The following is a 16,523-nucleotide window of genomic DNA, read 5'->3' as shown; positions in this document are numbered from 1 at the left end:
CTCCCCAACTGTTGGAGTAAACTGTGATTCAGCAGTGACTCAGCTGTAGCGGTTTGATGTTGCTGCCATCCTCTCGGCTGTCTCGCTTTGTTGGATTCAGAGGCACATTCCTGAAACATTGCAAAACGGTTAGAAAAATAAAGACATAAGGTGACCTCTGACCCCAACGGCACTTTGTTCGAGGTGTTTCTCTTTAAAGAACAGGTCTCATACATACGAAGAATAAACTAGAAAAGTAGATGTTGCAAAAGGTTTACCTTTCAGCAGGATGACGACCCTAAATAAATATTTTTTAGAAAAATCATAAAGCCACATTAATTGATTTAGGCAGTGAATTTAATAGACATATAAATTAGTCTTGTTTATATTGATGGCTTCGTTGAGGCCGATTTTTAAATACTCTTATTTTATGAGCAAATCATTTGGGATCATCAGCCTGTCTTATTCCCCTGAAGTAGCCCTATTTACGTTTGGTTAGTCGGGCTCTTAATTAAGTTTTATTTATTCAGGCAGTTTAATCAGGGTAATGGGTCCGTTCCACAAGAGCACCCTGTGAAGAAAATACTAGCTCTTCTCATCAAATCAGAAAGCTAGTGACACCAAACGTTTATCGCAGAAAATCCAGTAAACTGCAACTATTTTGATCCCGCTCATTTAAATACGGTTTAATTTACCTATAACAACAAACATGATCTCAAAGCACAATATTAGACACACCTCAGTTTTGACTTATCATTTAACTGTATTAAAATCAGTCCATTTTGTTCTGTTCTTGCATTGAAAGTGACAGTCATGTAAAGCCTGGTGTTGATTGAAGCATAGCCAAGTGTTTAGTAACTTTCCATCAGTTGGTGTATGTGGTTAAACCGAAAAGGAACATCCCCCTTTTTAACGAGAAAGAGGTTTCTGTTCTGCCAGCTTCAGAATGAGTGGTCTCCTACCACGGCCAACTGGGGGTTGAGATGACAGGAAACACAAAACTGAAATGGCATCATTACAGCATATCTTCCGGTGGGAGTTGATGCAATCAACTGGTTTTCCTTAGATAGAAAACTTTGAATCAATTAGACTGTATGATCTGGTGAATTGAGATGACATGTTGTGAATTGATGCTTTATAAATAAACTGAATTTGAGATTGACACACAGCAAGCATGATGCACTAGTCAGTTGTAACAATAGTTGTACCTATTATTCCAGACATCTTGATAAAAACAGAGGCAGTGAGATTGGTGCTTAAACTATGAAGGAAATGGGCTGCACAGAATAACTCGGATGCAGAGAGTCTGGGGTAATCTCTATTGGAAAGAAAAGCAAAGAACCGTTAGCTATGGTTTGGGCAGTGGCACCTTCCATCAAATATGTAGCTAAACACAGAAACACTGACTAGGATTTCCTTTATAGGAACTGAATGCATTAAAAAGCGTCTTCGTTAATGAAATCACAAATGCTTATTTACCAAGGAGCTGGACAAAAGTTCCTGTCTTCTTGGAAACCATTTTACTTCTAAACCAAAAGGTATTTTCAGCTCTAAACATCCATGCGTCTCTCACCTTAGTATTTGTCAACGCAGCCCTTTAGATGTGAGGAAGATAAAACCTAAAGCCACATCCTCTGTCTGTTGGTGTTTGTACTTTCCCTTTTTCTCGCTTTGAAAGCATCCAAGCACAAATGGAGTACATTGTTTTGATAGTGGTTTTTAAAGTAAAGAACACTATCAAAGACTGGTTATGTCAAAGGATAAAGCAAACAAACCAGCTCAGCTGTTCGATCTATCTAGTCCAGTAAAGCAAAGAACAACAGTCGATAAGCTAAATGGCAACTGCACCAAAACTCTTGAGCCATCTCTTAGCGACAAGAATAAGCAGTGTAATATCTCAGGAACATGGGCTCCACCTTTAAGAACGTATTCACAGGTAAAACTGTTGATTCTACTCAGGAGATTATGAAGCCTTCTGTGTTAGTAAGGCTAAAATGAGGTCACCTCAGGTTTCATCCATCTTACTGTACACCACAGCCATGACTCATCTCCCAAGGCAGTTTACAGCCTTTCACACCTTAAGACATGTGACCAAAACAGCTGTCACACCTCTAAGATAGCTTTTAGAACTGAATATAGCATGAGGCCAGTGTCTTGTGTGTCCGTAAAGACCCTAGTAATGACTACAGCTTATAAGCCTAATGGCCTAGTTTGTAGAATTGGAAAACATTTCAAATGAGTGAAGGATTTCATCTAGAAATAAAGGAAAACATTTACACTAATAATAAAGTTCTATCCGTGAGTTGAATCTGATTTGGGAACATCTGGTTAATGGTACAAATGGCAAAAAAAAAAAAAAAAAAGAGGTAGACCTTAAATCAGTTGCAAGGAAAAAGAAACTGTTGATTTGAATAACTTTTAATTTGATTAAGAGATGCATGACCAGACACTGAGATTATGATCTTCTATGTGGACAGAAAGGAGAGGATTGCAACTGAAAGAAATAATCAGTTTAATTGTGATTAATCTATTACTGAAATGACCAACTATTTGGGTCATTAACCTTCTGGACTATAAAGATTCTTCAACATGACATTTGCTTAAGAGTCACTCAGAAGTGATTGAGTCTGAATTGTATAAAAAATATAAACATTTTCTATTTATTATAAAAATTCTTACCTGTAAAGTTGCTTTAGGGGGAAAAAATCATATATATTAGGGCTTGGTGATAAACAAAAAATCTATTCACTTGATTTTTGGAGTATCACATTGTTTTCACCAAATGCACACCTATCATAGCTTAGAGGGATGCCAGTTCATCACTTTGTTCTTTTGTGTTCTTTTAATTGATAAACTAGCTCTCTAATACCACCAGCTCCAGAGATTTAATGTTCAGTTTTTATCCTCTGTTGTGAAAAATGGTTTTCTTAGAAGCATGTTTCGCAGCTTTAAGTTAAGGTCAACTCCCAGAGAGAGATAAATGAGAGATAAGTGTAATCAAATATATTTTTTGAAAGCGATACATGTAATTTGTCATTATAAGAAACTTAAGTGAAAGGGGAAAAAAAATCGATCATTTGGATTTTGTAGGAAAACATTGACAATTACATTCCTAAGCCATATCACCAACCTATTCATCTATTCATTGCAGTCGATTTTTCCAAATAAATCTGAGATCCCCAAAGTTGGTCCTCGCGGGCCCGCTCTCCTGCAGGTTTTAGAGGTTTCCCTGCTTCAGCACAGCTGATTCTGATGATTGCAATTCGGCAAAAGCCTGTTTATAAGCAATCAATGAAAATCAGCTGTGCTGAAGCACGGAAACCTCTAAAACCTGCAGGACGGCAGCCCTTGAGCACCAACTTTGGGCATGCCTGAAATAAATCAATTGGCTGCTTAAACTGTTTGTATTAAAATATGGATATATCGACCTTAATGATAAAATTAGAGGGTTTTTTTTGTTCGTAATTTAGTCATTTATCATTCAAAATTTACAATATACTCTGTTTTTCACTTCAAAATGTTTCTTTATTGGGAAATGTTAATTTGCTAAAAATATTTCCTTTTAAGATGTATTGATTTATCACAAAATGAATTGCTAGATTAACGTCTTCATAAAATAATCAATAATTGCAGCACTAGAGAGGATAGACTCTCATTGCCAGCAAAAGCTCTATCAGTGACTCCCTCTATGAGAAATAGACTCAAATGTGCTAAACCAGGAGTTTTTTTCCATTTGAAAGAAAAACTGAGCTAGCGGCAGCAGGAATCACTAATATTGTGCTGTTGAAGAGGAGCAAAATAAATAAAATTTGCAAAAAGTGTTGAACAAGTCCTCAAGCGCTGAAAGCCTAAAGCAGCAAAACTATTTAGATTGTAAAGGATGTCTCAGTTTTAAGCTCATTCTCCTGTAGAAAACTAGGGAGTTTGTTCCACAGAAGCTGCTGTCTTTCTTTCAGCCCTTCTTTGTATCAGTACACATGTTGGTTTCAGTTTAACATCTCATCACCTGGAAATATCTGATGATGCCCTTTATAATTTTTCTTTCACGATTTAATCTCGCCGTTTTGATGTCTGCGGAAGAGGCTGTGCATACTAATATAATTCAATCTTCTTCTGCAGCAGAGCAGTGATTTTCTGGTGTGAAATAATATTGACTCATCCCAGAGTTCATGCAGCAGTTCTCTGACGCGTCTTTGCACAGCACCAAAAAAAAAAAAAAAGTTGTGGGCACTTTTAGGACTTAACTCATTTGGCAGTATTAATAATGCATCTCATTGAATAATTCATATTTCTGGAAGCTTTTAGTTTTTTCTATCTATAATAATAAAACTGCATGTCTCCCCCTGCAGGCAGGCAAGGTGCGCAAGCATGTGTCTGAGCAGGAGAAGGCGGAGGAGGGTCTGGGTCCCAACATCAAGTCCATCGTCACCATGCTGATGCTGATGCTGCTGATGATGTTTGCCGTCCACTGCACCTGGGTGACCAGCAACGCCTACTCCAGTCCCAGCGTTGTGCTGGCGTCATACAACCATGACGGGTGAGAGCTGCAGAAGTGAAGATTTAATAACTGCCACCAGCTGGGTTCCCAGTGGTGGTTCACAATATAGGAAGACTGATTCAAACACACCTTGCAAATAAGCTCAAATGCATAGACAGGACAGCACAGAGCTGTGGGTTCATATTGGTGCATGTATATTTTATGAGGTGTATGGAAATACTGATGTCATCATAGATCCGATAAGTCTGTTTAACATAGTTTCTCCAGGTTACAGCAAACACATGTAGACCTTCTGTGAATGAGTTAAAAAGCTTATTTCTTCTTTCTGAAATGCTTCACTGGCCTAATTATTTTTTTGAAGCCCGAAGGAAGAAATATTGAAGGTTAAATGTTAGACCCACAAGTTCTCATGCATATATTTATGACATTACAGTAGGTGCACAGACAATACTTTAATCATGCTATTCTGAGCTATGCTGCTGTCAGGTATGCTTCCTCCTTTTGGATGCATGCATACTAAGAACAACTTTAGTGAAATTAAGGACTTGTCTTTTATAACCAATGATTTCTTACTTTATTAGGAACAGATTATCTTATTCTTATTCATAGCTTTGCCTAAATCTCTCTTATTTTCCAGATCAGGGTAACACAGTATTTTCTTCAGACGTGAATGTCGTTCTAATTCTTACATTATGTTGTATCTTTTATTTTTACATTCTGTTTTAATAATGCAAACTGTCAGGTGTTTAAATGTTTTTTTGTTTTTTGTTGCTCAGAAATCTGGCCCTATTAAATAAATTCCTTCTTAGTAAAAATCAATTCACCTTTCAGAAAAACAAAGCTAAACAAACAGCCAGAGCTGCAATAAGGGGGTTAGATGAAGGGATGTTTGTATCAGAGTGGCCTAGTCAAAGTTAGACCTAAGTCAAGTTAAACATATGAGCAGGTTTAAAAATTAGATATTAATGGATGCTTTCTATCCATGTATACATGTTGCAGAGACGTTTTTACAAAAGATGGGTCAATTCTTTAAATTGTCGGTTGGGCAAATGTGGAGAAGAGGCGCCTCTATAGACCTGCAGCTCAGTTTGCATTGAAGCATTTTCTGCACATTTTGAATTCAGGGTGTTAAGCAAAAATATGCATCAGTTTTTTTATTTTTAGGGGAAAAAATAAAATTTTTCTTGTCTTATCTTTTAAACCTCATGTCCGTACTAGAAAAAAATGTAGAAATCTAAATAGATAACAGATACTTGCAGTAGGCCTGTTGAGGGGGATTACTTTTTAACATTTTTTTTTTTTCTTCCCCTACTTTAGGACTCGAAACATCCTGGATGATTTCCGGGAGGCTTATTACTGGCTGAGACAGAACACCGACGAACATGCACGTGTGATGTCTTGGTGGGACTATGGCTACCAGATAGCCGGCATGGCTAACAGGACCACCCTGGTGGACAACAACACATGGAATAATAGTCACATAGCGCTGGTAAGACCTCCTCTTTTCAACTTATCATTCTATTATCGTTTTGCTCAGATAAACACAGGGAAACTAATGTCTTCTTACAACTGAATCATCAGCAGATCTTAAGTTTTTGTCTAATTGAAACATTACGCATCATCGCTTGTTTGAACTAGAATTTTTGCTGTAGGAAAAGTCATCAATTCAGAGTCAGATTTCCTGGCTTTGATTTATTTTTCCAGCCCTAAACAATAAAATGCAGACAAATGTTTTTATCTTTTAGTTAAATCTTAAAGCCCTGCAGCTCCGCTCTATCTTGTTTTCTACCTGCTGCCTCGTCTCTGCGGCGTCTGTCCACAGGAAATGAAATTACAAGGAACACATGATTGTATTTCTGTTCAATAATTCTCCTTTCTGCCCCTGCAGAATTGAAACGGTGCGTCTTTTCAAAACAAGAAACCCCAATTAAAGTCTAACTTCAGCTGTCAATGCTTTCAGGTGGGGAAGGCCATGTCGTCCAATGAGAGCGCAGCCTATGAGATTATGAGGTCACTGGATGTGGATTACGTGCTGATCATCTTCGGAGGAGTAATCGGCTACTCTGGCGACGATATAAACAAGTTCCTGTGGATGGTGAGGATCGCTGAAGGGGAGCACCCCAAAGACATCAGGGTGAGTGATGGAATAGAGACCTGCTGTGTGAGAGATGGATGTTTCCTGTTAAAGAAAATGGCCGGAATAATGCAGCAACCTGCATGTCAGACAATTATGGTAATTCTAAAGGATGTTATTAGATTTAAAATGAAGGTAGTTGTGTCCCTGCACACAGTCTCATAAATAGGACATACTTTTGGAAATAATTCAGCCTCTATGGAGGTTTTAGGGTAAAGGTTGGTTTGAAGCTGCCTTTCATTATTATAGATCAGCTGTAAGCAATACTTCAAAAATCACGATTCAGTTTGTTAACCCTTTGATCAACAAGTGTAACGAGAAAAAACTTTGGGGTTTTTAAACTTTTTCTGAGGAATAAATGTACTAAAAGTAAATTTTACTATAAATAGTTTACCATTTATGCTTAAAACCATAAATTACAAGCAAAATGTCATTTTTTTCTTGCATTATTTCATCTCAGTTTTGCATTTAATGTTTTACTTGGATGTAAGAAAAGCAAATAATCAGCAAAACTCGTAAATTTTTCATTTTAATAAAAAGTGTAATCAAGATTTACTGATTCTTTTGCAAATCAGTAAATCTTGTTTAAACTAAATGACCCCAATGATAAAACTAAGAACTTATATTTCGGTTCTCTTCAGTGCTTCTTGAAGTTTCCACCAAACAGCCAGATTCCACGTTTTATTTTTTATTGGTTTTATTAATGTTTCCTTTTGTTTTTCAGGAGAGTGACTACTTCACTCCTCAGGGAGAGTTTAGAGTGGACAAGGCCGGCTCACCGACTCTGCTCAACTGCCTCATGTACAAGATGTCGTACTATCGATTTGGCGAGATGCAGGTGAGGGAGAAACGTCTACAAAAAAGTCATTTCAGCAGATCATTTCTTTACCAGTTGGGGCACGGGTTAAGTCTCAGGAACAATTCCCCTCCTAGGAGATTCCTTTTTATTGGTGTTATGATCCACTTCATTCTTACAAATAATGAGCTCCAGTTCGGTGGCACAATGAAAAACTAACAAGCAGCTGCCATCGCCAATCAAAGACAGATGCACCACTCTGTTTTATAGTACACAGTTTCAGCAGGAAATAACAGGTATCTGTCAGCACTAAAGGTGAAGGATTCCTGCCACTGAAGTTTCAAAGCGGTGCCGGCTGACAGGAAGGGATTTTAAAAGGAATTGCTTCAGGGGGCATGTGGTGTCAAAGGCTGTCAGAGGAAATATGAGGGATTGGTGGAAGCTTTTTAAAAAATCTGTCAGAGCTTCTCATGGCAGATTTTGGGTGGAAAAATGGGATATCCGCCCTGATAGGTGCTCGCATCCCTACTATAGAGGCCGCTCGGCCAAAACTGGGTGAATCAATGCAGCTGCAGACCACAGAGAGAGAGAGAACATCAGCTGAAGCTCAGAGCACAAAGTCAAAACAGACACACTCTGATTTCAGGATGTAAGGAGAGAGTCTGGGGAGCAGATTAGGTTTACAGAAATAAGATGAGCCCAAGATAACAGAGATGTGAGCGCAACACAGGGATAAAAAAAAAAAAACACTCCTTTTCCTAACATTATATTCTAAATATTACTCCTTACAGATATGGAGTTTACAGATCCAGCTCCTTTTATTGACGCCTACGGTGAAAATGTGTAACTGGATGATCTCAGATGGAAAAATGTATTCAGTTGAAAAAGAAAAATCATATTTTTACTAAAAGCTTCAATATTTAATAATATTGTAGCTTTTTGTATTTATTGTAAGGATGGAAAATGTGAAAATGAATTGTTTTGATTTCTAAAGCAGCTGCCTTATGACTAAAAATAAATCAGTTTTTATGAGAGTCTAAGGAAAATAACCCCTCCCACTTTCTGATCGGCCGCTTAACTTAATTAGCAGCTCTTTAGCTACAATTCAATTCACTTATACAGGGCCCTCCACCATTATTGGCAGCACTGTTTTAGTTGTGGTTGTGGACTTTTTAAAACTCTCCTTTTCACAGACACATGATTTTTTTCTTTTTTTCAGTGTGTGATTTTGTTTTTACCACCAAAGTAATGTAATCAAATAAAAGGTTGTTTTTTTTCTCCCTTTTTGCATTTGGGTTCTATGTTGTATAATAAAATAATTTTTAGAAGTCCTCGACCACGTCTTGAACAGGGGTGCCAATAATCGATGGGCACTGTATAGCACCACTTCACAAACTGTCAGATTGGTTTTGAAAACCAGTCTGATGATCTTGTGGCGATGATTGTATTGTAGTTGACTCTTCAGCAATCCCTCAGGGGAAGCATGCATGTGGAGATGGTGGAGAGGAAAACTCCCTTTGAACTGTAAGAAACCTGCAGAACCAGAGTCAGTGTGAGCGGCAATCTGCCGAGGCCGACTGGGGTACAATGAGAAAGAAGCAGACATACAGAAAGACGCAGATATACAAAAGGTTAACAAGCTCTACTGGTGCCCCCGTCCATGAAAGGCACAGCTAGACAGACGAGCTACAAACCAATTCATATGTCAGAGGATGAGAGAGACCACATGCATACAGTTAGTCACAGCAAAAGAAACAGGAACAGGAGTGAAAAATAGGCCAAACTCCAACATTTATAATCAAACATGTTGATAGCAGCCTAGCTAATGTTTCAATCCAGGATGGAGTCACAAATGAACAGGGACGGATCAGATGAAGCTGCTATGATGAAAAACAGCAGAGGGAACATAAACTTATCAGTGGAACTAATGGATACAGCAGAGCAGGAGAACAGAGATAGAATGTGGGAAAGTGGTCCCCACCCCCTCCAGCACCCTAAACATATAGCAGCATTAATATAGAAAATAACTCGGGGTAACCTAATTATTTTGGATAAAATATGAAAAAGCTTAAGCCAAAGAGAAACGTCTGTTTCAGGATATTTTGAAATACAGGTTTTTATTAATGCTGCCATGAAACCAGCAGCTGAAACTTTAGATGGAGGAAAATATGCAAACAATTTTGAGGTCTGCAAGTCTTCTTGTACTGGTTTCATTTTGCAGTTTGAAACATAAGAGAGTTGTTAACAAACATCACAATAAAATGTGATTTAATTAAAGAAACTTTATCAATTTCACAGGTGTAGTGAGTAAAAGTATGCAAAACTACAATGAAATAATGATGGTAATATTTTTTATCTTTTAAAAAGTGCAATGTAGAAACAGGAGAAACAAAGATGAGATTGGGATTTTCCAATAAATGTGACTGCTACTGTGCTGTTTGTGTCACGAAATCTGCTCTCTGAGGCAGACAGAGGATAAAGTAAATACGCTGTAAATGTGGCCCAGAAAAGGAAAAGTTGTGTCTGGAAAAGAGGAAATATGAGAAAAATACAATGTTGAACAGAAGCTCAGAAGAAGGAAGTGGGAAGGACACGGTAACAGTAGCTGCGTCTGAAGGACGAAGCGTCAAGGACTTTCAGAGCCGAGTAACAGACACAAGAGGTTGTTTGAGTGGCTCAAACAAAAACTTTAATGGATTTGTTGCTCAAGGGGAAACTCCACAGTGTTATCAAAGAGCTGTTAAACACTATGTTTATCTTTTATAATTAAGTTTCAGCTGTTTCTTTTATATATTAATCGGAGCTATAAAACTGGGCAAGCAGCTTTGGGATGTAACTTTATTGAAAAGTTTTACTTGCTTTGTTTTCGTAAAAAACTGGATGAATAAATTTACATTAATGTGACTCTAGCTCGATGTGTGGCTGCAAAGATCGCTGGTTCAAAATTCAGACTCTCACTTTGGGCAAGATCTTTGTCCTGAGCGACACTCTTAACTCCAAAAGATCTCCCTAAGGGATGGATGAAGGTGATCATTTTACGATTGAAGTGCCAGGAAAGGTTTAACTTAATGTCTTTCTGATGGTGTCTGTGAAAGGGGTTGTGTAAATATGTTTTTTTTTCTTATCTTTTCTCTCCCAGCTGGATTTCAGAACCCCACCTGGCTTTGACCGAACGCGCAACGCTGAGATCGGCAACAAGGACATTAAGTTCAAGCACCTGGAGGAGGCATTTACCTCTGAGCACTGGCTTGTCAGGATCTACAAGGTGAAGGAGCTGGACAACAGGGAGACACTGGACCACAAGATCCGCAGCGTGGTGACCAAGCAGAAGTACACCTCCAAGAAGGTATCTGTTCTAACATACTTTTCATCTTGAACAAGAAATAACCGTTTTTGATAAAACATTTACATGATCTCCCGAAATACTGTTCGTTATAAATGGTTGGCAGTGTATATGTTGACTGAGTTTATTTTATCGTCTCTGAACAGACTGCGAAGAGGAAGCGAGGACACATCAAGAACAAGCTGGTCCTGAAGAAGGGCAAGAAACTCCCCAAAAAATAAAGATGGCTCTGAACTCACACGAACGTAAAGAAACCTCCAACAACCAATGATGAAGAACACAAGGGGCGGCCAGGTGCCTGGCACTTGGTCAGGAGCGCTTCTCGTTAATACGCCCTTGTTTATCGAGGGAGCGTCATATCCGGCCTGACCAGAATCGTTGTCCGTTTTATCCTGAGGACTTCTGTCTTGCTTTTTTTTGTTTGTTTGTTTTTGTTTGTTTTCTGTTTGTTTTCTACTTTTTACTTGAATGTGGCGAGGCATAGGGCGGCTCTGATTGATTAAAAATCTTTTTTGTGTGTGTGTGTGAGTGTGCGCGTGTGTTTAAAGGGGTTGTTAATGACTTGATTATTAGTCAGGAGATAGTGTGATCCATGGGAAGATGAGGAACGTTTGCACCAAAGACCCATCAACCTGGCTCCATAGCACATGGGAAGTCATTGCTAAGAGCGAGGGAAACGCCGGAATGAAAGCTGAGGAACTTGTTCCTGACGCGTGTACAGAGAACAGTATGCGGTATGGAGGAACGCCACCGTCTACACACAGCACATCTGTAATATTAACCTTTTTACCATCCTCATCTCCTTAACGTCTGGCTGGCTCTTTTGTTCTCCACAGATTCTCTAACCAATTGGCCTAATATGTAAATACCTTCTGTAAAGACACAAAAAAGCTCTAAAATGATGGTAATATATTGGATCATTGTGATTTTTAAATGCAAATTTCTTGGTTTTTCTTTGTCTTTTTTATAGGACAGCAAGTAGAACAGTGAATGCAATAATCATACACAAGGGGGGGGGGGACTTCAGATCATGTTGGAAGAACGAATTTGAATGTTAGATTTTTTAACATCTCCCCTCTTTTATTCCACGGCTTGCGTTGACTGTACATTTCTGTTTGGGTTTTTAAGGCGGAAGCAAGAAAACGTAAAAAAATAAGCAAAAAAAATAGGTAGTGATTTCAAATTAGGCCTTCAGGGGGAGCTCTTGATTGAGTAAAGCCTAGTTATATCGCCGAACTCTAACTTGCCGTTTACGATTTGTTTTTGTTTTTTGTTTTTGCTCGTCATGCATCTGCTGCTGACCACACATGGTGATGACTTTGTTTTATGAAATCTGGAAATCAACCTTAATGTGAAATAGGTTTTTGGTGTAGACTGGACGAAGACGGATGTCTGAGTAGATGGAGTGACATTCTATAAACCAGGAGGGAAAAATTATTGACAGAGCTGTGTCCTAATACTATGCTGCATACTTATCCTCAGCGTCAATGTTGGATTACATCAGATGGGCAAAAAGAGGAGATAACTGTTCCACAAAGTCTTTGGGGGTTTTTTTTTTTTTTTTTTTCTTCAGTAAAATATTTGTAGAACGAAATAAAAACCCTTTTCCATCATAAAATCATAACTTGCAGGAAAATTTGTTTTTTGTGAATGTAAACGAAAATTCAAGGGCAATTTTAGACAAATGCATAAATCATTCTTTTATTTGTAATCATTCTTCTGCGGCTGAGGAAATTTGTAAAAAGTAAATAAAATGATGTAAAAAGAGGATAGATTTTGCGAATTTATTTCACCAAACCTGAATTACCAGTGATAAATCTTTTTCAGCATTACAGTAATTAAACCTTCATGTTTCTGAGCAACTTTTCTTGCATGATTAACTGTAATTTTGATTATATACAAAGTTTTATATACAAAGTGTTTGTGGTTGGAAGAGCCTCTCATCATCACCCTAATCTTAAACTCCCACAACAGATTATCTATTTAAAGTCTGGACTTTGCCTCAACCACTGAGAAAATTTACACATCTAAATAACCCTGCTGGACAAAACTGCAGCTCCCAGAATGCATCATTCCCCCCAAACCAGCACAACCTGCTTTATGTTAACACACCATGATGGAATGTTGCAAATTAACCGAAGGAGAGTTATTATTATTTAATAATAATAAGTAATTATTTGTACGTTATAAACTATGCACATTATGCACTGTCTGTTTGGTTCAGAGGAATATTCGTCACAGCAGAGGCTAATTATTAGGGCTTAAGTTAGACAATTTAAAAGTTCTGTTGACATTAGCAAACATTTCTCACTAACAGGTGATGTGAAAATATAAAGAAAAAACCTGATAAACTTACGCAGACAAACAGTGGATAGCAGAGATTCAGCCCTAGCCTTTCCAGAAACTGTCCTCTTCTGTCAGCTGTCTTCTGTTTCCTGAAGTTTTTTGTTTTTTTCCCCCTAAAAGAAACTTTTTTAGTTGGCTGAGGATAAATCTGCTCTCTTCACGGTTTTAAATCTTTGCATCTCCTTCATTTCCTGAGTAGATGGCCTTAAGTTATACCTACCTACTCAGTTTTGGCCAAAAATCGTCCCCTAATGGATCCGTTTTGCCCTGATCTTTCCATTAACAGGATAATTTTTAAATAAATTTCATATAAATTAAATCTACATGTATTTGGATATCCCTCAGTAAAGGAGGTTGAATGAAAAAGCACAACAGACTTTAAGCATTTAAGAGACATTTTAAAACCTACCATCACTGCTCTGTGTTGATCATTATTTATTTTAGCCAAGCAGGCAACAAATAGGTGTAGAATTATAACAGTTTTCCACTGAATCAATAAAGAAAGATGCTTCAGCTGGATTGTGCCGTACGGCTTTGGGACACAGCTCTGACCCTGCACTGTTTGCTCATGTCGACAAAAACTGAAAGGGGGATTTATGCACGTTTGGGAACGTTTTTTTCTGTTTTTTATCAAACCAGAGACGCTCGGCTGTCTTTGCTTTGTTCATCACACAGAAATTTAAATTTTTTTTATGTTTCTGAATCAGTTTGTTGATTTTTCTGACTGTTATCATCAGAGGCTTTAGGCTGCTGGAACGGGGACATTTGGACGCGTCGTTGCACTCTACCTGTCCTTTGGGGTCTCCTTTGTAAAGAGAGGACAGAGTTCAGATTAAGCCTTAATGTGATGTAATTTTACTTTTCCTTATGTGATCATTTTTTCTTAAATCTTCTTAAATTGTTGCTTTTTTTTTTGGCTCTGTGCGGTTCTTCCTGGACTCTTTTCGTTCGATGCAGTCTCCATCTTGTCCCTGCTCACCTTCAGAGTTTACATCTTGTTCAGTTGTGCCACCTCTAAATATACTCCTAAAGGAAAACAGCCATGCTTGTGTGTGATGTTTTTTTTATTTATGTGATTATGTTTATTAGTTTTTCCTCTGGAGGTTTTTATTCTAAAAGCCAGATGAGGGCAAACTGAACCACTTGATGGCAGCATTCACCTTTAACTACAGATCTGTCTTTGGGAGGAATGATGGGGTTTTCCAGGGAAATCATATTCCTGGTTACATTCCTGATCCAAACTAGAAGCTTCTAAGATGAACCGTTACATAAGCAGCGTGATGATGTGACTGTTTTTTTCTTGTTACGTAAAAATCTGAAATGTCATTTTCTGGATCAGTAAGAGGAATAATGATTATGGAGGAATTCTACTTAAGACTTTCCTGCCCTAATATCTAAAAGTGGCGTATCCATCCATGTGTCAGTCTGCCCTTCATCCCTCCTTCCTTCCTCCATCAGTTTCTTTCTTTCATCCATCAATCAGTTTGCCCTTCATGCATCAGGCCATCAGTGCTTCTGGCCAGAGGTTCATCAGTTTCTTTGATCTGTGTTTTCCATCGGTTCCTTTCATCTGTCAGTCAGTTTATATATGTCCATCTTTCCTTCCTGATTTTTTTAAAAAAATGTGTGTCTAAAGAGTTCTGTATTAAGCTTTAGATTTTTGTCCCTTTTTTCTTATATATAGTTTTATTTTAGAAATGGGCAGTAATAATTTCATTAGGTAAATTCTCTTTTTATATTCAGGAATTCTGCTGGTGGGGGAAAAAAAATGGGTCTTGGGTTTTCCTGCGTATTTCAGATTCATCAGATTAATTCATTCATTAACTGCTGCTTTAAAGGAACCGATTGGTCCTTCTGTCCCACCAGGTTCTGTTAATCATCCACCGAATTCAGTGAATCATGCTGAGAACTGATCGGAGAAACTCTGCTCTAAGTAAACAATCCAGGAAGTCTATGAAAGTCTCTTTATTGTCCCACATTGGGGAAATTAACTCTCTGCATTTGACCCGTCCCCTTTGGGAGCAGTGGGCTGCCATTCTGTGGGGCCAGGGGTTTTGCTTAGGGACCCAGAGTGCAGGCTGGAGGGGGATCAAACCGGGTACCTGTAACCTTCTCAGAGCCATCAGTATGTTGGAGTCGCAGGATCGATTGTTCTGCAAGCAGAACCTGAAAGCGAATGTTTAGGATCGGGTCTAAATTTTAACCCACTTTTCAACATTGAACTGTAAAATGTAACTGATTTTATTTGCCTTTTCCCAAGATTTTTGCTTTCTCTCAGTATTGAGGCCTCTGCTGGGTAACATCTTGCTACGACCCATTTCACTGCTGAGAAATTCTGCCTCTCCTGCAGATGTTGCTGCAGGAACAAGTCTGCTTTCAGACGCCGACAGCTCAGAAACAGAACTGAGGCTCTTTCATGTCCTTTAAACCTTGAATCTCCTGCCGTCCCCCTCAGGTATGAGTACACAGAGAATATATCTCTGGACCACTTTTAATAATGAGACTCTAAATCGTGAGCTGATTCTGGGGTTAAAATCCACCCAGTCATTTAGTTTGGTTCTGTTCTGACAAAAGGAAGCTTTTATCATCAGAAGAGAAGATGATGGGAAAAAATACTTAGCAGGACTTTTTCTGACTAATTTTATATTTTAGTCTGGTTTTACCTCCTAGATAAAAACAAAGTTATGCATCCTTATGAAGTGGGGGGGAAATTATACACAGTTTAATAATTAACAGATTAAACACTTTTTTAGATTATTAGAGCTGAATAACCATATGTCTTATAGACTTTAACTGTGGGCAGAGAGCAGAAAGCTACTTCATCTGTTAGCGAGGGTTGAACATGTGGGGATAATTGAAAACATGGTTATAAAAAAAAAAAAAAACATCCTACAATAAACAGATCATTTTTGACTGAACCAGATCTGTGGTGTGAAGAAGACTGCAGGCCCAGTCTACTGCAGACAGGTTTTCTTTGAGGATCACCCTGATTTTCCTTCCTTCTGTCACTTCATCGCTTCTGACCAGCTCCTCTCACTATGCTGAGGAACCGCCCCGCCCAGCTGCTAACGCAATATCCCCATGGAGACGCTGTTTTCCACTGACAGGACCTCTTCTAAAGAGCAGAGGATCTCTGCAGCTTCACATTTAGCATTAACCTCTGTGTCTTAATGAAGCAGTTCATCAATGGCCATTAAAGATTAGAATAAATCACAACCAGACGGACTCTAATTAGTGACATCTGATGGTAATTACTGCCACTGGTTGACTTAAAAGTATATTTGTAAAAGGAGCAGAAATACAAGAAGGAAGGAGCTTACAGACAATTTGTAGGAAATACAATTATATCTCTATGCTTTTTGAGTTAATTTGCTCATAAACTGCAAAAAAAAAAAAAAAAAAGCTGTTGCAATGTTTTAATCTCTTT

At 38.2% G+C, this 16,523-nt stretch overlaps 1 protein-coding gene across 1 annotated transcript in view; it reads left to right on the top strand.

The window, feature by feature from the left end:
• Nucleotides 1-11,907, top strand: part of stt3b (STT3B, subunit of the oligosaccharyltransferase complex (catalytic)) — a 107,798-nt gene extending 95,891 nt beyond the window's left edge. The window contains exons 11-16 of the mRNA XM_015376961.1: nucleotides 4,329-4,516; nucleotides 5,795-5,966; nucleotides 6,438-6,611; nucleotides 7,336-7,449; nucleotides 10,547-10,753; nucleotides 10,897-11,907. Of these exons, the coding sequence (XP_015232447.1) occupies nucleotides 4,329-4,516; nucleotides 5,795-5,966; nucleotides 6,438-6,611; nucleotides 7,336-7,449; nucleotides 10,547-10,753; nucleotides 10,897-10,971 (930 nt within the window). The 3' untranslated portion in view covers nucleotides 10,972-11,907. The remainder of the gene's footprint in view (nucleotides 1-4,328; nucleotides 4,517-5,794; nucleotides 5,967-6,437; nucleotides 6,612-7,335; nucleotides 7,450-10,546; nucleotides 10,754-10,896) is intronic.
• The last annotated feature ends 4,616 nt before the right edge of the window (nucleotides 11,908-16,523 follow it).

The sequence above is a fragment of the Cyprinodon variegatus genome, unplaced genomic scaffold (genome assembly GCF_000732505.1).
Source record: "Cyprinodon variegatus isolate N-32 unplaced genomic scaffold, C_variegatus-1.0 Scaffold144, whole genome shotgun sequence".
Lineage (NCBI taxonomy): Eukaryota > Metazoa > Chordata > Actinopteri > Cyprinodontiformes > Cyprinodontidae > Cyprinodon > Cyprinodon variegatus.
Note: the sequence above shows the minus strand (reverse complement) of the source record. Positions and strands in the feature narration are given on the sequence as shown.